At 33.0% G+C, this 25805-nt stretch overlaps 1 protein-coding gene across 1 annotated transcript; it reads left to right on the top strand.

Moving 5' to 3' along the window:
* LOC124366439 (kinesin-like protein KIF23) lies at nucleotides 1-25805 on the top strand. The gene is made up of 13 exons (XM_046822997.1): nucleotides 1-140; nucleotides 4509-5078; nucleotides 6335-6496; nucleotides 7759-8096; nucleotides 9662-9966; nucleotides 10362-10450; nucleotides 12800-12930; nucleotides 13597-13700; nucleotides 14792-14896; nucleotides 17312-17458; nucleotides 20942-21118; nucleotides 23025-23324; nucleotides 25441-25805. The coding sequence occupies exons 1-13, from the start codon at nucleotides 136-138 to the stop codon at nucleotides 25615-25617; spliced, it is 2610 nt and encodes an 869-aa protein (XP_046678953.1). The 5' UTR covers nucleotides 1-135; the 3' UTR covers nucleotides 25618-25805.

The raw sequence follows: 25805 nt of genomic DNA, 5'->3' as shown, positions 1-25805 counted from the left end.
ACATAGTGGCAGCCCTGACAGGGAAGGTGGAAAACGTTTATTTTCAAATAGAAGAAAGAGAAAAGTGATGTTTTACTGTTTTATGTAGTTTTGTTTTTGGCAAGATCTATAGGATAGCTGTTTTAAAATTACATTATGATGTAAGTTTATTAATAATTTATTTTTATGTAAAAATAAGTTTATTGAAGGATTCTAGTTAAAATAATTGGTACTGTAATTTGCCATTAGATTTTAATTTTTCAAAGATAGCCTAGCAAACAAGGCCTAAATTTATACAATTTCACATAGATAGAAAATAAAATGTGCCTACATGCAGTCATAAATATACTTAAACAGGTATTAGTTTACAAAACCTACTAAGCAATTTTGTTTTGTTTTTGAATGGGTAATAGCCTAATAAAAATAAGTAACTAGGACAGCAATATTAATTAATAAAGGTAAGGGAAGGCCTTAAAAACTAGATACTGTATAAAACATTCTATGTAATGGGAATAAATCCTTTGTAGGTAAGGCAGCGGGCTCTCTGGTAGAGCAGTAGACCATTGGGTAGGGCAGTAAGCACTCAGGCAGGGTGTTAGACTCTCGGATAGAGTGATGAGACCTTGGGTAGGGTGGTAGGCATTTGTGTAGGGTGGTAGATCCTCGCGTAGGCGTTACAGTAAGGTAGTTGGGTTAGGTAAGTTATTGTTAGCTTCATAAAAAAGAAACTAATTTTTTGTTGTTTTACACAAGTTCTAGGAATATTTTTGGCTGTAGTAGGGTAGGGTACGATAAGCGGACCCGGTTTTTTATATCGAAGAATGTAATCATCGATACCTAATATTCGCATCTCAAATCCTAGACTATCAATCAATATAAAAGTATCTATAGTCCTCAATAACAATCATATTTTAAATTAAAATATAAATTTAATATTTACAGTGATCATACAAATTATTATCATCGAAATTGGCAAACGATATTACTTAATCATAACCATCGATATAATCAATCGATACTGATGAATTATTTTTAACAACTTAAATAATCTATATGAACAGCTGTAAACACTTTCAAATAATACAATTAAGGTAGTATTTTAAATTTCACGTAACATTGTGTATTAAAATGGCCGTCAATCTTAGGAAGCTTCACGAAATTGCTTTAAAAGACGATAAAATATGTTTTTTATGGCTTCAGGATGTTGGGTTAGTACCTAAGAATCCATTATGTGATATTTGTGGAAAGTTAACAAATGTAACTGTCAGAGGAGCTAACATGGTCGTCTTCAGATGCAAAAAAAGAAGGTAATGGTGGACACAACTTTAGTAAAAACGTTTTCGTTCTGTTTCATTTAGTTAAAGTTATGAGTTTCCCTGATTTTGGTTATGTTCATTTATTATTTGTTATCATTAAATTCACATTTTAATTTAAACATATGATTGTTATTACTTTTATATCGATTGATAGTCTATGATTCGATATGCGAATATTAGGTATCGATGATTATATTCTTCGATATAAAAAACCGGGTCCGCTTATTGGACCGTACCCAGTATCTATAGTCCTCAATAACAATCATATTTTAAATTAAAATATAAATTTAATATTTACAGTGATCATACAAATTATTATCACAAAAATTAGGAAAACTGAAACGACCATATTTGCTCCTCTGACAGTTACAGTTGTTTCTTTCCCACAAATTTCACATAATGGGTTTTTTCGGTACGAGTCCCACATGTTGAAATCACGAAAAAAAAATGTCATCATCTTTCAAAGCAATGTTGTGTAGTTTTCTATAATTGACTGCCATTTTTTGTAATCAAATGTTACTTATATAAAATTGAAATATTATATTACGAGTATTATTTAAAAGTGTTTATACACCTGTTGATAGATTATTAAAAATTAATTGTTCAAAATAATTAATCAGTATCGATTGATTATATCGATGGTTATGATTAAGTAATATTGTTTGCCAATTTCAATATAAAAAAACCGGGTCTGCTTATCGTACCCTACCCCTGTAGTATAATAAGAGCACCATTACAGTTGAATCATCGATATTCATTATTATCTAAACTACCGAAACAAGAATGGTGTTATAAATGGGTAGGGTCCAATAAGCGGACCCGGTTTTTTATATCGAAAAATATAATCATCGATACCTAATATTCGCATATCGAATCATAGACTATCAATCGATATAAAAGTAATAAAAATCATATGTTTAAATTAAAATGTGAATTTAATGATAACAAATAATAAATGAACATAACCAAAATCAGGGAAACTCATAACTTTAACTAAATGAAACAGAACGAAAACGTTTTTACTAAAGTTGTGTCCACCATTACCTTCTTTTTTTGCATCTGAAGACGACCATGTTAGCTCCTCTGACAGTTACATTTGTTAACTTTCCACAAATATCACATAATGGATTCTTAGGTACTAACCCAACATCCTGAAGCCATAAAAAACATATTTTATCGTCTTTTAAAGCAATTTCGTGAAGCTTCCTAAGATTGACGGCCATTTTAATACACAATGTTACGTGAAATTTAAAATATTACATTGTATTATTTGAAAGTGTTTACAGCTGTTCATATAGATTATTTAAGTTGTTAAAAATAATTCATCAGTATCGATTGATTATATCGATGGTTATGATTAAGTAATATCGTTTGCCAATTTCGATATAAAAAACCGGGTCCGCTTATTGGACCGTACCCTTATAAATTATTGGTGTCAACTAGGTCTACCAAAACTAAAATATCAAACCAAATTTTGCTATAGGTATTTAAAATTATACTTCAATATAATAAGAGGCCACCAACACAATGGAATCATAGTATATCCTTAAAAACAGTAAAAAGTAACTAAATGTTAAACTGTTTTGTTTGTTACATTTTATAGATACATGACACAGATAGTTTTTAAATATAACGTAATTCGAGTCAAAAATTTTTTTCTATAGTTTAGATAATCTTAAATATGATTCCATTGTGTTGGTGGCTTCTTATTGCACTAGCCCTATCTTGGCTATGTGTATGTATAAATTAGTGCTTTGTTATTATCTGACAGCCACTATTTTTTTAACGGTACTTAATAAACTACATTATTAGAAAAAAAACAGACTTTATTTTGCTTACTATTAAAATTACATGTCATTATGACAATCGCTTCTTGTTTTCTGTCTCCTAAAAGAAGCAAAGTCGGTGAGGAGGCTACTTTATCCCTATCAACTATTTGTTATTAGTCTATACTCACGTATTTGTTATAAATATAAAAAGTTAAGTTGACATTACAAGTGCTCACATGATCTGGGCTCGAATTTAGGCCCTGTCTACTATTTGTTATTACACTATATAAATAGGTTTAGATTATCATAAATATATTAGTAAGTTGGTAGTACCAAAGTTAAAGATTTAAGCTTTATGAGCGCTTACATGATCTGAGTTTGAATTTGGTTATTATCTCAAAGTAGTGCAAGCATTTCTTTTATCTCCAGAAGTGTGGGGTTTTGTTGAAGGTCCCACTGTATCCTGCACTGATGACTAGGAGCATTTCCAATCTACTTTTGTGACTTCAGATCACATCCCAGGTTGTCACCACTTTTCTGACATCAGATCTCATTTGTGCGATCTGAGGTCAGTAAAGTACCAATCGGAAATGCCCCTGGCCATCAGTGCCACCCCTACTCCTGGCAGAGAAAGAAAAATATCCCTCAAGATAGTACCTAAATTCAAGCTCAGATCACGTCAGCACTCGTTAACTTTTTATATTTAGGTGATAATACATAGGCTATGTATGTATTTTACCTACTATTAAATAGTAGATAAGGACAAAGTGGCCTCCTCAACAATATCACTTCCTTTTGGAAGGCAGAAAACAAGCATCAGTCATAATGTAGTGTTAATAGGTCTCTGGTAAGAACAACTCTGGTAAAAATAATAGCCCCCTGATAATAACTAAGTACTGACTTGTGTTAGCATACAAAACAATGCATGACAAAACGAAGCCTTCAACATTTGCCCCAAGATTGGTAATGGAGATGGAACTAGTGCATCACATCATTTTATGAGTACTATGTTCTTTTTATTGAGAAAAGTCTGTTTAAAGAATACAATATAAATTTCTTTAACGTTATTTTTCTTAATTTACTAACCTCACATTGTGTGTGTGTGTGTGTGTGTGTGTGTGTGTGTGTGTGTGTGTAACTTATTTGTGCAATTAAAGTGGTTTAAATAAAATTTTCTTTAAAATGGTGTTAAAATAATTGTTAACAGGTATTATTGCTCACCCTGTATAGGCCTACATGCTTATAAATGTAGATATAATTAAATTTTACAATTTACCTTATTTTATTGCTCCACTCTTATTGTTTTGGTAAGAAATATAAGAATAGGAATAATAATACATAGGCAAGGCTATATTTGAAGGTATTTGTTAGTTATCTATCAACATTTTTTCTTTGATAGTTGTTTGAATTGTTGTGTTAAATGCTGTTTTTTTTTTTTTTTCAGGCGAAACCAGGCTTCGGCTTATAGGACGCCTGCGAGCAAAGCACAACCACAAACATGCCAAGTCAAAGAACCCATTCATGTCTACTGCAGAATAAGACCTATGGAAAACCAGAGCGAAACTGCTTGTTTGAAGATGATTTCACCTTCCACTGTACAGATGCTTTCACCCGAAACGGCAATAAACTATCGGGACGGTTATTTGAGGGAGACTCAATATACGTTCAGCTATGTATTTGATCCGAATACAAATCAGAAAGCTGTCTTTGAACATGTTGCTTTACCTTTAGTTGATAATCTGCTTCAAGGAAAGAACGGGTTGTTGTTTACGTATGGTATCACGGGCAGCGGTAAGACCTTTACAATGACCGGGTCCCCTCAAGATAATGGTATTATGCCGAGAGCTCTAGATGTAATTTTCAACAGTATTGCAAATTTACAAGCCAAAAAGTATATTTTTAAACCGGATAAGCTGAACGGCTTTGAAATACAAAGTGAAGAAGATGCCAAAGCTGAAGGACTTAAGGAAATACAAACCCAGTTGCAAAAACCAAAAACCCCTAAAGTTCGAAGGTAATTTTGTTTTTGTCTTTTAATTATTTTTCAAAACAAAAGTTAAAAATCTAACAAAAAATTTATATTCTTGTGTAGGAGTATATTTTATAAGAATTTGTCATGTATTACACAGAATTATTAAAAAAATTATTTCCCGGATGAGTCATGATTCGTTGTTACAATTTATTATGGTGTCATTATGGTTTTGCAGATAACACAAAGTCTAACTTTAAGCTAATTAATTTATGTAAAAATAATTGTGTCATTGTCGTTATTATTTAAAAACCAGAAGGTTGTACCATATTCCAAAGGTGCAGAGAATGTCCATTTTTTCCTATCCATATGAAAATATTTTCCCACAAATTTTGAAACCAAATTGTAGGCTTATTACCATTCAACGTTTCCAGGAAAAATATTTTCTCACCAGATTTTTCCAGAAATATATAAGATAGTTCTGAATCTTCTGAAAGGACTTTGTTCACTTTTTCCAAAGAAATTCCTTCCTGACAATCATTGTCCATGTTTGAGTGAGAAATTTCAAAAGTTTCAACTGGAAATATGCCTTAGATGGCAGTTATTTTAAAAGTCTGTAAAGTAAATGTATTCTGATTGAATCTGTTTGTGAAGTATTTTTCTTAGAAACTTAATATTTTTTGTAAATAACAGAAGTATTAATTGTCTATTTTTATTTTATAAATAAAAACCGAAGAATGCTCAGAAAATTAAAAAAACAAAGAGACCAATAAACTCATCACCTGAAGTGTGTGTGAGATGTGTTCTCCAATAATTGGCAGGTATATTACCCAGCCAATCACACAGACCTCAGAGGATTAACAATAAGTAGTAATAGCAAAAAAATCAAATTTGATGTAGCATATTTTAACAGTGGAAATATTTAAATTGAATCAACATGTAAGCTTTGGTTGTCCATTGAATGCATTGTTTATTACCAGCATGTTCATTACCACCCCTGTGAAAGAACTCTGACCTTCTTACTGCTTAGTTTAACAATATTTAAACTGTTACATTTTTTATGAACAGATCTTTAATCCTCTGATTACATTTTATTCTGTACAACTATATTTGCTAAATCAATTCTAGTACTTTATGTCCTGTAAATTAACACTAACTGATTTATTCATTATTAAAAATTGTACGTTCTTTTATTAATTTAATATATTTTAGTATTTAAATAAATGTTGCAAAATTATATAGTTTATTTTATATAAATGAATAATATGTGATAAGTTTTGTAAATGTGAGATATTTTTCAGAATGGAGAGTGATTGGTTGAATCGGGTGCCAGAGGAGACAAAAATAGAGGATATAGATGAAGATAACATGTATGCCGTGTTTGTCACATATGTAGAGATTTACAACAACTGTGTCTACGATTTGTTGGATGACAACTTTGAAGAACTGGCCACCAAACACAAGTAAATGAGTGAAATTTCAAATTTGTTACTAAAATACCGGAATGATAAATATAAATTGGTATCTTTAGTTTTAACAGGATTAAAGCATAATTTAAAATAATAATAAAATAATAGGAATAACTTTACATTAGAAGTGTTAATAACAATAACATTTTGGTCTGGTTCTACAAAATGGAAGCGACCAGTCATTTTCATCACGTATTTCATTTTCTCAAACTTTTGCTCTTACACTTTCATCATACATTTAGTAAATAAAAAGAATTAATTAAAATCATTTGTGCATCATTTAGATGGAATAAGATACCTACCTGCATGGCAGTCAACATTTTCAAACTAAATGTTTGGTTGACTAATGGTCAAAAGCAGTTATGTTGTAATTAAAAATTACTGCACTGGGATCACCAGCGTATCAGAAAAGCTCTAATGGCTTTTTAGTATCACTTGCTACAGAGCACCAAGCCAGGAGGCTTTATTGCTGATGAGCTTGAAGTAAGCTAATCTGTCCCATGCTGTTTAGTGATTTTATTGCAATTATGTCAGTCAAAACTTCACTTGCTGCACTGTTTCTAAATTTCAATGATTATGGGTTGTGTTACATAGTTGTCACACCAAACTATTTTGATTCTGATGTCATTTCAGTTAGGGGTAGGGAACTTTATTTGACCAATGGACTGTTTGTTTTTACACACCACTCGAATGTTATTTAGTGGCTATGTTCTTAGCAAAATGTGATATTACTTCCAGGTTTTAGGACACTCATCATCTATGAGTTGGAGAATGTCATTAGCATATTAAAGTTCAGTATGTGCTTCAAGATGACAATTACTAAAATGTGTGAAGAAAGTAGGCCCCAAAAACGAGCATTGAGGAATACCTCTTTGTACTGATAAGTCTTAGTAATTTGATTATTCTGTGTTTCTGTGTAGGCCTAGCTTACACAACTTGTTTTATATCCATATGTCAACTCTTGACCTACTTGTTTACCGAGTAATAATTAACCAGTGAATTCAGATTGTCAAGGAGTTACCAACATTCCAACTAATAGTGTATTGGAGCCTAAACAAATTATCTGTAGTAATATTTTATCTGGTAACTACTCAGTGATGTAACCAGTACTTGACATTGGCAGGTAAAGAAAACCTGTGTAACAATCTTTTTTTAAAATTGTTTGTGATCTAAAAACAAAATTATTGACGAAGGAATCACAAAGACCAGTGAATAATTCGGTTAAACGTATTGTAATTATTTATTTTTTGGAGCAGGGGACCCCAAAGTAAATTGGTGAGAGAAGATGGGGCCAAGAACATGTACGTACACGGAGTGACCGAGGTGGAAGTAAAATCCACAGAAGAAGCATTCGAGGTGTTCAACAAGGGATTGCGCCGTAAGCGGATGGCACACAACTCTCTGAACGCGGAGTCCAGCAGGAGTCACTCAACCTTCACTGTACGTCTGGTGCAGGCGCCACTGGACATGTACGGGGAGACCATGCTGCAGGACAAGCAGAAAATATCTATAAGTCAGCTGTCCTTTGTGGATCTGGCCGGGAGTGAAAGGACCAGTCGTACCAACACGGCAGGGATGCGGCTTAGAGAAGCGGGTATGCGATCTCATTCTGAACTCGGATTATCGTTTAAAAAAAAACCTAAAATATTTTCCATTTAACTCAATTCTTAATATAATTAAGAGATAGGATTATTAAAAAACATTCATATATTGCACTTGGTATAAAGTTTACTAAGCTTAATTTCATTGTTCTAAGTTAATAGATATTCTCCTGATTAGCCACAAATTCTCTTGGAATGTTTATCTTAATGACATTAAAAATTGTATATGGATAATTGCAGTATAATCAGTTTCCTCTACTGTTACATAGGTTATGTATAATATTGTTGCAGTTTGATGATGAGCAAAATAATGAGCGATGATTGAGGTTATTTAATTCAGTAGCACTCTTGAAAGAACTGATGTGAATTTTCAGTTTTATTGGATTATTGCTCTGTATTTTGTAATTGTTTGAATTGTGGCTATTCAAAATTAAAAAAATAAGCATTAAAGTGTTAGCCTTTTTCAAAAACAATTTTTTGATGAGACACTCTTTTTATTTTGGAGGACAGTGAACTATCAAGGGAACCAAATCTAGAGCGGGTTTGGATTTTGTTAAAAATTCATTTAATTTTGTGGCCACAGCTCAAAAAGAAATGAGCTAGTTAATGTTTTTATAATATGGCAATAGACTTTTGTTTGAGGTCAGAGATAGGCACTTTTGTTTTAATTCTTTTTATAGCCAATCCAATAACAATGCTTGCTATACATGTGGGTAGGTGATGGTTTTTCCCGTTCCAAATAATCAAAAAAAGAGTTCTTTGAACCCCAAACCAGACCACAACATGCTCTATTTTTCTAATACTCTCCTGCAAAGTGTACAATTTAGTGTTCTTTTAGTTTCAGGAATGTAACAGTAAATCTACATTTTGTCCACATACAATTAAAGTCAACTGAATTACACCAGATTACTGAATATTGTCTTTAGAATACATCACAAGATATTTTTTAATAATTCCATTTGATTTAATTACTCAATTTTCATAATATTCTAATAAGTGCAAAAATGTAGAGTGGTTATCCAATGTTGTTAAGTATAAAATTGGTGTCAGTTTTTTTTCAAAAGATGCTATTAAAATGTTAACAGAATGCCGATGCCGAACATTTGCCATCCTAATATGTTACAATAAAAAACAAAAGAAAAAAGAGTTACAATTGTTAAGATTTCTAAGTATTATGATTTTTTTGACACCTGGAAAAGTGGGTATAAAATGCCAGTCCTTGCAATACATATAATATATATTTTTAGTGTATACAATAGCTTATGTCCGAAATCCTGTTATCCTTCCAAATTACTCATCATCAGTAACAAATTTCAAACAAAGGTATTATTAATTGAAAAAATATGCACCATTGCTGTCATCTCTCTGACTGTATGTACTTATAAATTTGTCTTTTTACAATCCTATATTACATTTATTCTGGTACTAAATACATGAGAATCTTATATTCATTGAATCATTGTAATATCCAGGTGTACCTGTGTAACGGCAGATTTATTGGAATACCTGAATAGATGTTTTCTGAGAATGACTTTACAATGTCTGATTAATTTTCAAGGGACCATCAACAACTCCCTGATGACATTGCGTATCTGCCTGGAGATTCTGCGGGAGAATCAGATGAACGGGACCAACAAACCTGTGCCTTACCGAGAGTCGAAGCTCACCCATCTGTTCAGGAACTTCTTCGACGGAGAGTGTATAGTGAGGGTGATAGTTTGTGTGAACCCCCGGTCGGACGATTACGACGAGAACATGCACGTGATGAAGTTTGCCGAGATGAGTCAAGAGGTACAGGTGGTGAAGCCTACGCCACTGCGCAACATCGACAACTTGCCCTCGGGCCGTCGTCAGGCCAACCAGGTACAAATCACGATTTTGTTCGGTTCTTGAAAAGTACTGTATCAATAATTTTATTTAGTGACATTCTTATGGCTGTGTCAAAAATTCAGCTATAATTATTCAGAACTGCACTAATATCAGATAAAAGTGAATTGAATTGCGAAATGTTCAGTTTTAGTAACTTATTGAGTCAATAAATAACATTTTTAAGATACTTAGTGAATTAATCAGTAAAAGTGACAATGTGGAAACAATAAGAAGAAGGCATTGTATGAAGAGATTTGTATATCGAGTAGACTCTTGGTATTATATTTATATTGGAAAACCTATGTGTACAAAAATTAGAATCATAATTAATTCGCTGATTTTTAAAATATTTGGAAAATTGTTAAACGAGTTTATTAATATGTTGGCAGATCTTCAAACGAGCGATGGCTAACCTCAACGACATGGGAGCCAACACTGAGAATGTACCAATCGAGGTGGGAGTCCCGGCTGTGTACAGGTGAGAAAAAGTGCCTTTCTTTTTTATGTTACATATTTTGGGCTCACGTTTTTCTACTTGACAAAACCAAGACTGTATTAATTTAAATTGTTTTTAGTTGTGAAACACTTATGTTATGACTAGAACGAACCACAGTGAAATTTAATCTAGTAATCTAGCATAAACTGTGATTCATTTTTTCTGTTCTCCCATATACATTGTACCGAATGGATGTCATTTACTACAACAGCTGGATGTGGAGGGCATTATGGAATTAAAAAAATAATAGGGTTATTTGTAGAGAAATATTCTGGTGATGCAAGCACAACTTGTTCTGACTCTGGGTTAACTTGTACAGAAGTACAGGGGGCTGTACACTAATAAATGAGTATCTTTCAGAGCTGATAATCATTTATTGTAACACTTCGTTATGTCCAGACATTGGCCTGGAACAAATATCACAGACTGATTTATTTATCAAATAAAACATAGTCCTATAGTGCTAATCCCAACATTTCCTTTGAGATAATGCGGAGTTCCCAAATAATTTTCCAAAACAACAAATTAAAAATACTTCCCTTTAATTGGACGACCACAAATAACTAACTCCACAAAAGTGGGGGATGATTACCGCAACATCTTCACAATGATCCTGCCTAAAACAACTTCACATTAATTAGCTTTAAGTCAAAACATCAATTAACCCTCTATCGGTTGAATTACCGCATTTGCTTGATTTGATTGGGCCGCTCCGTCACGGGAGAACACACTCGTGGTTTTATTATTTTAACAATTCTATTAAACACAGACTGTTACATATTATATATCATTGTAATGTTATTAAATTCTCTATAATATGGTTATATTTGAAAACATTCTTAAGCATATAAGGTAATGTAAACCAAAATGAAGTTCTCGGTTGAATACAACTAATACATTACGTAAAATCAATAGTTCCGGACATAGTACTTAGGAATTTGGCTTTGTGGCCGAGACAGGCCAAATTGTTTAATGGATATAAACACAGTTGTATCGGAAGTATGTATTTAAGTCAGTCAAGATAAGAAACGTTTTATCGTAATATTGTATATTACAATCCCTACAAACTGATCTCCACCTACCCTAGCATACTATTTTTCATTTGTCTCGTAATACAACGCCAGATTGTTGTCATCCATTGTTTACTAGTTTGGTGCTGTAGTGCCGTAGTGCTGTTGGGACCTGATTCCTATGGGTCTTTCCTCTTACTGTCGGAACACCTTTATTAACTCTCTCCCGGTCGAATTACCGCGACACACTTTTGGCACTACTGGACTGAATTAAATCGGCCGCTCTGCCGCGAGGGGACACTTATTCGCGTGTTTACTACGTTTTAATAAAACTATTATTTATTGTACATCGTTACAACGATGATTAAATCCTCTATAATAACGTTGTATTTATTTAACAAAATATCAACCTTATGAGGTAAATTAAAATCAAACAAAAAGTCAAACTTATATGAAAAATCTTGTTTTAATTGTTGTATAAAGTATCGTATATAAAGGGTTATAAATATAAAAATTAAGATAACACTAAGACTTTGTCTAGTGTTATCTTTGTCTAGACCAGACAGGCGGGACCCGAGTGGTGGTACCAGAGGCGCGCGAGGCATTGGCGGGACACACGTGTAGCGGTGCCGGCGTCGCGAGGCAGCGCCGGAGCACTGTGGCGAGTCATCAGTGTCCCTATCTTCTTGGTTAGAATGGTGAATTTCCTCATCACTAAATACATCGCTATTCATGGAACTTTCATCGTCACTGAATCCATCACCTTCATTATCCACTTCATTGTCAAAAACGCGATCAATTTCGCTATCACGCAAACATCTTGAACCTGCCATGCCATCTATGAAGTACAGAACCAAGTGTAAAGATTGAGAAAACAATTAACAAAATGATTTCAGTAAATAAGTGGTTATAAAAAGTCCCAAATAGTTCATCAAATTACGTAAGATAGCAGCACAAGTCAGAATGAATTATTGTACTACTAAACAACTAGATCACCGTCAATGAACCGTTTCAAATTATTAATCCTAGATTGCGTCCTTAGTCATAGAACTATGAATAAACAAGGCAACAATGACACTGCCAATAGATATTTCCAGTATTAGTTCCCCAAACAATCGTATGACAGCAGCACAAAGCAGAGGGCGTGGATAAAGCAGTTGGAGGCGTTTGGACTTTAGCGCCAGGCGCCCTGCCGAGGCGTTTGCCTGGGAGAGGGTTAACTTTATTAGGTTATCTTCAATCTCTGTTACTCCACAATCTAACATCTGGATTTAAATAAACTACGCACAACTTGATTGTAAAGTCATTGTTATATTTCCAGTCTGGCTTCACAGTTTCCCAGCCTATGTCTCAGTGGGGCGGACGATGACAGAACGCTCAAGACCCTCATGATGTTCTTGGAGTTTGAGATCGCGAAAAGGAAGAAATTTGAATCGGAAGCAGATGTGAAAGGTTTGTCGTTTACTGTTTTAATTGTGTTTCACTTACACACAGAAATCTAAATCCATACATCTTATTGTATTGTTAATATTGTTCATAGGAAAATTAACTCAGTTTATTTAGCGTATATTTTTGTGTTTTATGCAGTACACGATATTAAGTGGTATTAATATAAGTCCAGTTCGTCTAGAACGAATGTGTATGCTCAACATAGTCTAGTTTCTATCAAACGAAAACTGATTGTTAGAATTAGGTACTAACAAATTAGCCCAATATTTAGAAAAAATTATATTTGAACTATTTTAATATTAATTAGGTAGCAGTTTACTACAAATGTGATTTTTACTTGTTTAAAATAAGCCAAAATGATTTTCTTTCTAGCAAAATTGTTATATTGGCAAAAACATGACACAATTTTTTACTTGTAAAAAATTTATAAAAATTTTAACCTTAATTTGAATGGTGCTTTGTGTATTTTAATAACAATTTACATCCATGCCTCTATACCAATATGTGAAACTTTAGGACCTAGTTATATAATATAAGATGCCTTTTTGAAAGTAACAATGCTTGTATAAAATCAATAAGTATGATTTTTCAAAAATTGTAGATCTGTGAGTAAGACAGATTTTATTAATTAATAAAAGCATACCATACTTATTTAACTTCCTGTTATAGCGAAAGATTTCCGGCAACGCCTAGTTGAACAAGAAAAGGAACTTCTAATGTTGAGACATCAGAGTGCTCTTGTTTCAGCTGACCTTGTTCATTATAAGGAGAAGGTAAGTTTTATCTATCCAGAAAACTAATCCTATGTAAACAGATTACATTATCGAAAAATAATGTTTGTTACCCCTTTTAGTGTCATTTTATCAATTTCCGTGTGAAAAGTGCTGTATCATTTTATTACAAAATTATGCATGCAGTTTTAAGGAAATGTTGTTTCTTAATATATCTCCTTCCATTTTTCACAGTGTTGGAAAGAATGTGCTTTATGAAAAAAAATATATGTATTTTTAAAACAAAATCTTTTTAAATTAAAAATTTAATAAAAAACCAATTTTGACTTTTGATAGCATTAATGTCTGTCTATATTTACAATTAATTTTCTGCTGCTCATTCAGTAGAGTATAAAAATATCTACAAATATCATATTTATTTACTTCATTTTGCAAAATATCTTTTTTGAGATGAAAACAAATGCGTTACTTTTTTGGCACAATTAATACACAAGTGTCAAATTTGTGAACATTTCCAATGATTTTGCTTCCAACTTACTAATATTTACTGCTGTGCTCATAAATATACAGATTGTTGTAAATACTTTATTAAAATGTAGTAACAATTTCAATTCAGTTTACTATAGTTAAAAAAAAAAAATTCTTAAAGAGACTATTCCAGATGTAACTACAAGTGTTAAAAATAAGAAAACGTGAGAAATCAGATTTATTTTCAATGCAGCTATTCTTTAGACAAATTGTTTTAATACTCATTGAGCATATTAGCCATTACGATGAGTTTTATAACAATAATAAAATATTTCACCACACTCACACAATTCACAACTGTAGTAACCAAAATATCCAAAGGTTTTACTTAGTTGCATATCATCATAATCGAATAACTAGATCTAACTACCTCCTTTGTGTCTCAGTCTCAACTTCTTATCTTTAATATTTTGGGGTATTTTTTTGAATAAAACGTCTTTCAGTAACATAGAATGTTATCAACTTGGGAATACAACATTATGTTTCTTTTACATAAAGTTGTTTCTTTAAAACTAATTTAAGAATTAAATGTAATACCAATAATTTGTATGTTGAAAACCATTTACTTCAAACCAAGAGCTATTCCAAAATACTTGTGCTTGCAGGTTCAATCTCTTGAGTCCCAAGTCGTCAAAGCAGAACTGGATGCAAGCAACGCCAAAAAGCAGTCTCAGGGATATGAAAGAGTAATCAAACGATTACAAGATGAGGTGAGTCGTGGTAAATCATCAATCAGGTCTCGTTCACGTTATTGTCATGGGCTACGCTCACAGTCGAATGGCATTGCATCATAACTTGGCTTTTACTGTGCGCTCATTTGTGCCGATGTTGCTGATGGAGGGGTGAGGTAATTAACCCTCTGCTAAGACAAAATCTGCCAGTTGTACTCAACCTGCTCCCCCCCTCCCTTATTGCTGTCATTTCCATACATTTTGCTGCTATCTAGTGTTATCTTTGTCTATTTCGACACTTCTACATAATTTGTCATTACATCTGCATGTTATGTCTTGGTTTCATATGAAAAGTATCGTTTATTTGTTTGATATTCAACATCCTTATAGTGAGTATTATTTTCTAAGTACTATTTTAAATACGGTACGTAAAACTTCTTCTGTCCAATTAGTTATTATAATTGTATAATCAGTGAAACAGTTATGTGTAGTCTATAATTGTATATGTACAATTGCTATTTATTTTGCCAAAACATTTAAATAATTTACAAATAATGACTTATTCTGTATTCAAGCCTGATTTATAAGCTACTAGCTGTTTCCCATGGCTTCGCATGCTTTGCTCATGGATGAACACTTCTGGTTCAAATGAACTATATTTCCAACGCTGATGTAGAATTTTTTTGCCACGATCAAGAAAATCTGTCAAAAGTATATGTTTATAGCCATTGTACACATACATGTACTTTAATATAAAGCGGTCTAACACTCAAGCTTTAAGTTCAATCAGAAATTTATTTTAAAGACAAATATACATCAAAACTTAGCGCCTTCAAACAGTGTTTGGCTATTTAATATACATAACTGTCTTATAATTGCAGTTTATAATGTGCAGGGCTTTGATAACTTTTATATTTTATATGATGGTGAGTTACATTAATGGTCATAGCATATAAACCTTCTACGTGGAAAGATACATATACGTACAAATTTTCAGAATGATCGGTGATAATTTTCAGATTAGTTTCTGATTCTATAAAGGACATACAAACGTTCATTTATATATATATATATAATCTGGTTTCAGACACAACCACGGCACTTGCACTGCCTTGACAAATCTGTTTTGTGATTTGATTGATGCTAAAGACAGCGGAAAGTATAGTTGAGTTGTCAGGTGTACCTCAGGGAAGTTGTCTTGGTCCTGTACTGTTTAATCTGTACACTTCTGACTTCCCTACGTGTATCAAACATTGTACGGCACATTTGTACGCCGATGACTGCCAGTTGCACTTGGCCTATGATCTTGGTTCAGTGCCTGAGGCCTATACCCATATAAACTCAGACCTTAAGAACATAAGTAAATGGTCTGTTGACAATGGGTTAAGGCTCAATGTACGCAAGTTCACTGTCCTTCATGTCATCCCACAAAATCTGGTACGGGCCTTGACGGATAGAGGTGTGGGGATCGCTCTTGATGGTGAGTTTTTGGCAGTGTGTGACCAGGTCAAAACTCTCGGCATCTTGCTTGATAGCGACCTAACTTTCTCTGATCATGTCATGCTATCCAGCGTGCTCTTGGCAGATTAAGAGGCCTGGAATACGCCAAGCTTCAGCTTATGCAGGCAGTCGATGGTATTTCTGTCATTTACTACTGCTATCCTGCTTACGGTAACAGCATCTCGCGGAGTGACGTTAATCGCATTCAGAGACTTCAAAACTCTGCTATACGTTTCATTTTCAATTTGAGACGATTTGATCACGTATCCCCCTTTCGGGATGCTGCTAAGTTTCTGCCAATGGAATCCGTCTGCAGGATGTTGACGTGCTGCATAGTCCACAAAATCCTATCACACAAGGAACCACGGTACCTGAGTGAGTGGTTGTTGTTCCGGGAGGAGGTCTCACAACGTAGCACCCGCCATGCCTATCTGCTAAACTTTCATAGAGTCAGATATGAAGTCGGAAGAAGTAGTTTCTCATACTTCGGCCCTAAGTTGTACAACGACCTCCCCCTTAGCCTAAAAGAATGCAGTTGTTCCACATTTAAAAGGAAGCTTAAAGACTTTTTGATTGTTGACAATTAACTAAGTTAAGCTATTAGTATGTAAGAATAAGAAATGTTACAGTTTTTACCACTGCATTATTTTAAATTAGCCACTAGATTTTATTGTACCTGTTTAAATTAAGTTTAGTTTAGTTTTTGTTATTTAGTTTTTTAAGGCATTCAGTGACTTGAGTTGCTCTGAAAAACAGTAACTGTACTGAGAAACGCTTGTAAATAAAGGCATTTTTATTTATTTATTTACTGTGTAAGATTTTGAATCTGTATAAAACATTGTTTTACTTTAATCCAATTTTCTGCCTGCTTCGGCTTAAGAGACATAGTCGTACTAATATCGCACACATTCAGCACGCTTGCTCACGTAACCCTCATTGTCTGTGACTAACCAGATCCAGGAGAAGGACCAGGCACTCAGTAGACGGCTACAGGATAGGGAGAGAGATAAGCAGCGGTTCCAGTCCAAGATCGCTCAGACTGCGGAGAAAATGTCTCAGCAAATGGAACTAAAATTGACCGATCAGAAAAGAAAACTGGAGGTAGGTTTGTGCAACGTCGTCATTCAATGTACCTGATATATTTGATCAGTTTTAACTTTCTTAATCCTTTCAGGACCAATGGTCGATATATCATTCAACAATGTTATGTTGAAAAAGACCACTGAATAACATATCCTCCAATTGTATGTATCATCCAAATGGGCAGATTTGTACAAATATTTGTTTGATGGCCTTGGTAGCTCTGTTTATGTGGCCGCCAGTTTTTCTGATCACTCTTTTTTGACTGATCAAAAATAATTTTACTGCGGATGAAGAAATCAACAATGAAAGCAATTTTTACACTGTAAAGATTTATAACGAAGAAAAAGTAACAGTAATGTTACCAGTATTCAGGAAAGTGTTTGACAAAGTTCCACAAAATATTTTATTCAAACAAATTATATAATTATGGAGTGATATTGATTTAAATCTCTAACATCAGGTTATAAACAATTGAAATTCTATAATCTCTCATTCATTCTTTACATAACATTCATTATGCTTTCTATGAACATTTAGTATCCGGAATACCTTAAGGTTCAATATTAGGCCCAACATTATTTCACATGTTTTAAATAATAAAGGTAACAACACAAAAAGACCAGTATTTAACTTTTTGGCTGATACTAAATTGATTTTAATTACACATTTACATCAGATACTAACGTATAAATTAGGAATACAAATTTGTAATTCTTCAAACTTTGATGTAAATAGTGATCAAACCATTCTCTCATGAAATTGTGTTGGAAATGAATGATCTAGAATTCTTTTTTTCAGAATGTGAACAAATCACAAACTTAAAATATGCTATACTTAATTACTTCCTCAGAAATTAGTGCTAACTCCAAATTATGTCATAATCCATAATTTTTTAGGAAATACTACAAAATAGATTACATGGAAAAAGTAAAAGTTGTAATGAAAACAAAGTTTAAAATAAAAGGTTTAATTTTTCTTTGACTAAAATAATTATAATGAAAATCTTTAAAAAATCGATTGAAATGCTCAAATCATCTTGAATTTCAAATCCTAGGCTTTGTTAAAAACCTTTTTAATCTAAGAATGATTGAAACAAAATAATCACCAGTCCAATTCTTGCCATTCTTAAACCTTTGGAGACTGATAACATAAAAAGTAATCCACGAATACCTGTTGAAAAAAAAATTGTTTGGTTTATAATATTTTGTTGTTTTTAATGGTCATTGAATTAAATTTGGGATAGATCGTTAATTAGATTACTGCAAAATGATTTATTACCAAATTTATGATTTCTTTGTAATTTTTTATTCCGGGCATTGTTGCAAGTAATCATGAAATAATTTATGAAGTCCTATGTTCTGGTTAATTAAGATAAGTCAATGTCCCTATCAGTTGTAGACAACATCATTTTAAAACTTTTGATTGAATCCTTTTAAACTCTATTGGACCTTAAGGATTCAAGTGAGCAGATCTATTACTTCTAATAAGTTAAGTTAATGTTAAAACACTGAACAGGTCATATATTGTTAATAAGATTATTCTGTTTGTGTTAGATTTTACATAGTATTGCATATGAATCGATGATTTAGTTGTAGTGACATTCATATGTTTTGCTTGGCATTTGTAACTTTACAGTTTGTTGAGCTATGCATGCTTTAATGTGGATTAATGCTTTTAAATTAAGTGGAGCAGTATTGTAAAATATATGCTTGCATACACTTACTAAGCACAGCCATAGAGCATATATTTAAAATATTAAGAATAAGTTATTTTAAATTAAATTTTTTTGCAAATAAATTGTGGCTATTGTATTGTAATACTACCACTGAATCACAGTTAAAAAATAGAAATTACCACAGGATCTGATAACTAACGAGTTACAAAGATCTCTTAGTAGTGAAAATGGTGCAATAAATTTTGGATTTGGAAAATATTCACGCACAACCACGAACACGAACTGGTTTGGTCGGCAGTGCAGACACTGAGGACTGAAGATTATGAGTCCTCCTCTTCACCTACTTTCTGTCCGTTCTAATGTACTGGAACTTTATAAGTCATTAATAAAGTATTCTTGTGACCGAAGATCGTAATAAAAAATATTATAGGAACTGAATTGGAGGTTTTCGTTTAATATTGTACAATTTGGGTCTTTGTTTTGAAAATGTTTATAGATTTCATATTCTTCCAGGGTGTCAGTTTTCCAACCCATATTGCATACATGTAAAACCTTTAAACTATTATCTATGTCATGGTTATTTTCAAAAATGTGCCAAAAATAATGCTAAAAATGGACAGACTTAAAAAAAATATGATTAACAGCAATTGAATTTGTTTGAAATGTAGCAGTGAAATATTTTACTTCAAATGAGGCTGGTATAAATTATTTAAATGTAGATTTATTCCATACCCCCCCCCCCCAGTGGTGTGCTCTTCACTCAGATTCATCCCCTCTCAAAACCTAGTCCTAGTTACGCCGCTGGGTTCAATCAAACTTTTTTTATGCCGTGTCTTGGATAATCATCTCTGCAGTACTGTACTCTAACTCTAAGTGTTTTAAGGGGATTTAGTCAGTCACAAATGATGGCACGATTCAGCATTTTCTGTTATCAGGAAAAGGTTGAATATTGGAATTTATCTAGTGCTATTGCACCATTGTCGGCTAAGCCCAGTTACTGATCGATATGTTACTGGAATACTTTGGTTCTATCAGTTTTGGATTATAATCTCTATTGCACTCGAATTTTATATACATTCTTAGAGGATTTGAAGGATTGCCTGTACAGTGCCTTTAACAATCTTGTCCTTACATTTTACCAGCTTCTACTTATTGGAATGAAATACTTAATTTATAAACAAAAACTGTAATAATTATTAAATTGTATTTTTGTGAGGCCTTTCGTGTTCAAGGAACACATCATCAGACTCACATAACTGAAATAAAAGTGGTTAAAGTAATAATACAAACAATTTAGAATATTATGTCTAAATTAGGAAGTAGTATGTCTACTGTATATGAAAAACTAATATTTAATTAATGTTTATACAGAAGAACCAAAATGATTTAGTAAATAATGAGCCTGGACCTTTTCAAAATTCACTGTTACTGCCTTTAATCTATTTAAATAATAATTTTTACATATACAGTAGACATACTTCCTGGTCTTTAACATTTTATCTCCTTGTATTTTTAATGATATGTTTTTTGTCATAAGTCTAAATTGTTTGTTACTAAATTTGTTACTAAATTGTTACTTTAACCACTTTAATTTCAGTTATGTGAGTCTGATGATGTGTTCCTTGAACACGAAAGGCCTCACATAAATACAATTTAATAATTATTACAGTTTTTGTTTATAAATTAAGGAATCTTGTCCTTTTGGCAGCTGTACATATAATGTTGTGAAGAGACGTGTTTAAAGCTGAAGCCTATTTGTTGTCGCTGTATTTAAAATGAAGGCTCTCTATCAGACGGCTAATTCACAGCTGTTTTGCTCTGAACAGCTGGAGATGAGGCAGAAGGACAAGAAGCTACAACAGGTGAAGCGGATTCTGTCTGACGAGGCTCTGAGCACTCCTCGCTCCGGCTTGCCCTCCAGCTATGATCTGCGGACCAGTTCCACTGAGAGCTTGTCCACCCCCGCCTCTGCCACGCCCTCCTCCGTCACTGTGCGCAGGAAGGTGAGATGACCAGACAATCTTACAGCCTAGCACAGATCTGCTTATCTTGCTTTAAGTTTTCACAGAGAATTGGTCAATTTTTGTGTGTGCTAGGAACCTTTAACCCTTCTCATACCACTAATAAATCCATTAAATTTCCTATAATGCCAAGACAAGTAAAACAATTTGTTTTGTGAAGTTCAAAGCTAATTATTATAAGTAACTTATAGAAGGTAAAAGCAAAAAAAAAGTATAAAACCGGGTATTTCACTTTAAATTAGCATATTTATTGATAAAAATAAAAAAAAACCATTATTTACAAAACTTAATTTAAAATAAATATTTAAAATAAATTTAATTTTCATTTCATAAACTGATAAGCTTAATTACATTTTACTATAAAAAAAGATAAATATTTCAAACTAATCACAACACTACTACACGATAAAGAATAATAACGAGATACGTAGTAGACACGTGCTTGTGACAACCGAGAAAGCAGTAGCCTAATACATGCCACGGATATGTTTGGTTATGGCTCTGTAGGAGACGCAGAACTGACGAGCAGGTGGTCGGGGTTAGACAAAGGGCACTCCCATCCCTCTGCCGCAGAGTGAAGGTCATTTATAAATACTTCCTTGACAACTGCGATAAGCACAGAGCGTGTACCGAACATTTCAAAGACCTTTTGTGAAGTAAAAAACTCACCAAGAGACATAATCTCTAATATCGGATATAACTGTATTTGGTGTTTTGGTCAAAGTCTGCCATTCTTAAATATATCTGTCGGAAGGGTCAAGTCATTGTTTCCATGAAACCTACACATGTCAAAGTGTCATAAGGCTGAGATAAAATGATAGACTTAACGTAATGGTAAAAATAATCCGCAAATCACTATTTAATTTCAATATAGGTGATAATTATTATATACATTGTGTTCATTTTAGCTGTGCCAACATTGCTATCTAAAAACAACCAAATTTACAGAAAAGTTTAAATTAGAGGGGAGGGGTTCAGCTAATTTTTAACAACAGTTAAAAACCTGATGCTTTCTTTAAAACGTTATTAACTAAAATTTGAAAGGATAATAGGATATCAGATATTTGCATTAATATATGTTATAAATCATAGTGTTATACATTTTATAACATAACTATGGCAAATGTTCAAATTCCTATTATCCTTTTCAAAATATGAATTTGGAATTTCAATATCTGGCCACCATTTTCCAACGTGGTAACATGGTGGTTAACTTTAACATTTCTTATGGAACATTCTTTATTTTCTTGCAATTTTTGATACAAAACCACGTTTGTATTCTTAGCAATTTTAACTCATTTAGGAGACAATAAACCTTCTACAGTTAAAAAAATTACATGTTTAAACACATTTAAGAACAATAGTGTGAGTAATTTCAAATGTAATAATAAAGCTAATAGCGTTATTGTTAGTGAACTATTATTATCATGTCTAGGGTCAGTATAAACTGTTATCATGTGTACAAAAATCTAATACAACACTATTAAAATATTGACCACTATCGACGACAATCAAGCAGTACATAAGATTAAAGGACTTTAATAGAATTTAGAACACAATGATGCCAATCCCGTTTTGAAATGGTTCAATCTATTAAAAAACTGTTTAAAGTTACAAAATTGATCTTGATTACAATAGCTTTATTATTTTTTGAATTAGTTACAATTATAATATTCTGACAATCGACACTGGTTTTAAAAAACAATGTAAGCTGCATTATTTTTCTCTTGGAAATTGCTTCTAATTTAGTTAATTTCAACATATTTTTAATGAACTAGTACAGACCTGCTGAATTTTCAAGGTCAATGGTTTAACTAAGCTTATAAATGGACTTGACTTAAAATTAATGAATATCTGAGTAACAGCGAAAGTGTGTCTGTGTGTCCAGGGTCCGTACACTCCCGTGCCGCCCAGCCGCCCCACTCCCGAGTGCAGGACTCGGCCGGCGACTGCAGTCAGCAACCCTCGCCACCGCCGCAGTCGCTCAGTGAGTGACGACAGGTGGCTGGAGCACCGCCCTCCCGCTCCTGTACCACTCAACACTGTCATGCAGCCTGTCATCAAGAAACGCAAGTCCATCACCAAACTTACCGATGTCAAGGACCTGGCCAACCCCAAGACCTCCAAGTATTGCTTGATGACACAAGAACAGGACTCGGAAGGCGATATGGAGACACACATCTACAAGGTGGGGGGTAATTCAGCATTGTTGAGAAAGTAAGAGTATCATGGGGTGGGCAGACTAGAGCTGCCATCTTGGCGTTCTAACGTCGCTGTAATACACATCCAACTGTGGTGGTGTGCGCCACTGCAATACTATTTAAGTGCATTTCGTGATTTAGTTTTTGTTGGCAAAAAACCACAAGCCAGTTGAAATTTATCACCAATTTCTTTGTATGTAGGGAAAAGTATTGATGAGTGAAAGCCAAATGAGGTTTTGATTTAACCCATGAGGGAACTCGTTGTGGCTGAGTGGGACTGAATAACCTTGCCCGAGCTTCACTTGTTGTGCTCTTTCTAGACGCTAACGATCACAGCTTTGTGCCCTCATGTATCCTTATAAGCAATTATTCCGTTTAGATTCATTATGTTTGCACACTGGATTCTCAACTAATAGCTTGTTTTGTTATTGTTTACATTTTGTCATATGCTCAATTTTCGTCACTTTAATGTTCTGCTTACATTCTATGTATCATGTTCACAATGTTTGGTGTTTAACTGTTTATAGTTGTTGAATGAGGTTTTAGTTCTTCCGCTACCTCATGGAACAAGACAATTTGAGTACTTCAGAAGTAGACAGATACTTGGACAGTGATATTGAGATATCAAAGATACACAAAGACTGACTCAAAATTGAATTATAGAAAGTAAATATAATTCAATCATTACATGTAATGTAAATATTTTATTTGAATTATAATTTTAATAATAACAATTGAATGTAATAAACAATTTAATTTTGTCTCCCAGACAACTAATTCAGGAACTTGTCATAAAATCATAAAAAATTAAAAACTGCAAGTAAATTTTAATTGTTTTTTTTTTATTATGTTTTATATAATTAATTAACCAATAAAAACTGGGTTTCCTTGTAAAAAACATTTTACTGTTTTGAATAAAAAATTATTAAAAACAAATTAAAAAAAATATTGACAGTTGCTTTTGATTGTTTGTTTTACTTACTAAAAAGTTTGTAAATATTTACTAGATAAAATTAAATAAAAAATTATTTGGAGAAAGCAACTAACACTATTGTAGAGCAACCAAATAGACTAAAATGTCCTGAAAAATTGACTAGTTTATCTGTATCCAAACTCATTCTATTAATATTTTAGTACATACATGCATTTTTGCCAAAATCAATTCAATCATTCAGTCCTAGACAGGCTGCAGTAATTGCTTCCTCAATGGACTAACAAATTAATGACAATTATTGATGATGACTGGTTGTAGTCCTTATGTTGTGACTGATGGAAATAAAACAACAAAATGTGTTTCATGACTATTCTTCTGTACACTCAGATTCTCTATATATCCATTTATCAACATCTTAAATCTTTTGCCCTGTATCTTTCATTCTAGCATCATCCTTCTTGGCATATCGTCCTTTCTTACCATATCTATGTTATCCTTTAATGGTTCTTTGTTCCTCATTCTATCTCTATGTCCAGCCCTAGTATACTTTACACTTTCCTGTCTCGGCACCATATCCAGATTAGCTACATAATACAATCTAAATTTTACCTAATAAGAATATACCTTGAAACACTTGTGTTTTTTGGTACAATGTAAATTTCGGATTCAAAGAATCCATCTTAGGGTATTTGTAGAGGTTAAGGTAAATAAATAATTAGACCAAATTGACATATGTTTTAACTACGTTGGTGGCTAAATTTTTTATTTAATTTATATACGTGATAATTTTATATAGTTTAAAAGTCTATCAAATAATAAATTTTTTGTTAAGAAATCTTTGTCATGTAAAAACCACCATACATCTTTGTCGTGTCATACGTTGGGATGAATTTTGGCATTTATGTAAATTTAAAAATGTTCTAAAGTTGACTAATAGGTGACTTTTTACAGGTGTTAATTGAATTTAATGATGTCTTCATTGCTTTAATATATATATATATATATATATATATATATATGTTCATTAAATCAAACTTAGAAGGATCGGCAGGTTTGTCCAACATAGTAGTTTTGACAATGATGCTACATTTCTAATATATTTTACCCTCACTATTTGGTATGTTTTGACTTACAAAGCTCGTGTGTGACACATATGCCTCTGTCCGCAGGGTGACGTGGTGCCCACGTGTGGAGGAGGTGCTCAGGTGATACTCAACGATGTTGAGATTCTGAAGCAGAAGTCGCCCGGCTCCTCTCCGACGCGTAAGCGCAGTGGCAACGTCGCAAATGTCGAGGAAAAGTGTTGCGTCTCCATCGAAGGCCACTCCAAGCGGTCCAAGTATTAGTGGCCTGTGCAATCGTGATGTCATCGTGTTCATATTGTAAAATAGTTTATCATGTGATACTTTTAAACGTTTATGATAACACAAAGTGTGTCATTCTTCAGTAGGTTTGCATTTTATTAAAACGTGTTTTAAGAATAGCAACATTTTAAAAACGTTTTATATTTAAATATACATATGTCTGGACAAAA

Source organism: Homalodisca vitripennis, chromosome 7 (assembly GCF_021130785.1).
Source record: "Homalodisca vitripennis isolate AUS2020 chromosome 7, UT_GWSS_2.1, whole genome shotgun sequence".
In the NCBI taxonomy this organism is placed as follows: Eukaryota; Metazoa; Arthropoda; class Insecta; order Hemiptera; family Cicadellidae; genus Homalodisca; species Homalodisca vitripennis.
The sequence above is the reverse complement of the archived record's forward strand: the minus strand, read 5'-3'. Positions and strand labels throughout refer to the sequence as shown.

Excerpts from the sequence above, each read along its gene's own strand:
- LOC124366439 (XM_046822997.1), top strand. Across the intron at positions 6,497-7,758 it reads GAACTGGCCACCAAACACAA|GGGACCCCAAAGTAAATTGG; the intron begins GTAAATGAGTGA and ends TTTTTGGAGCAG. Across the intron at positions 23,325-25,440 it reads TGGAGACACACATCTACAAG|GGTGACGTGGTGCCCACGTG; the intron begins GTGGGGGGTAAT and ends CTCTGTCCGCAG.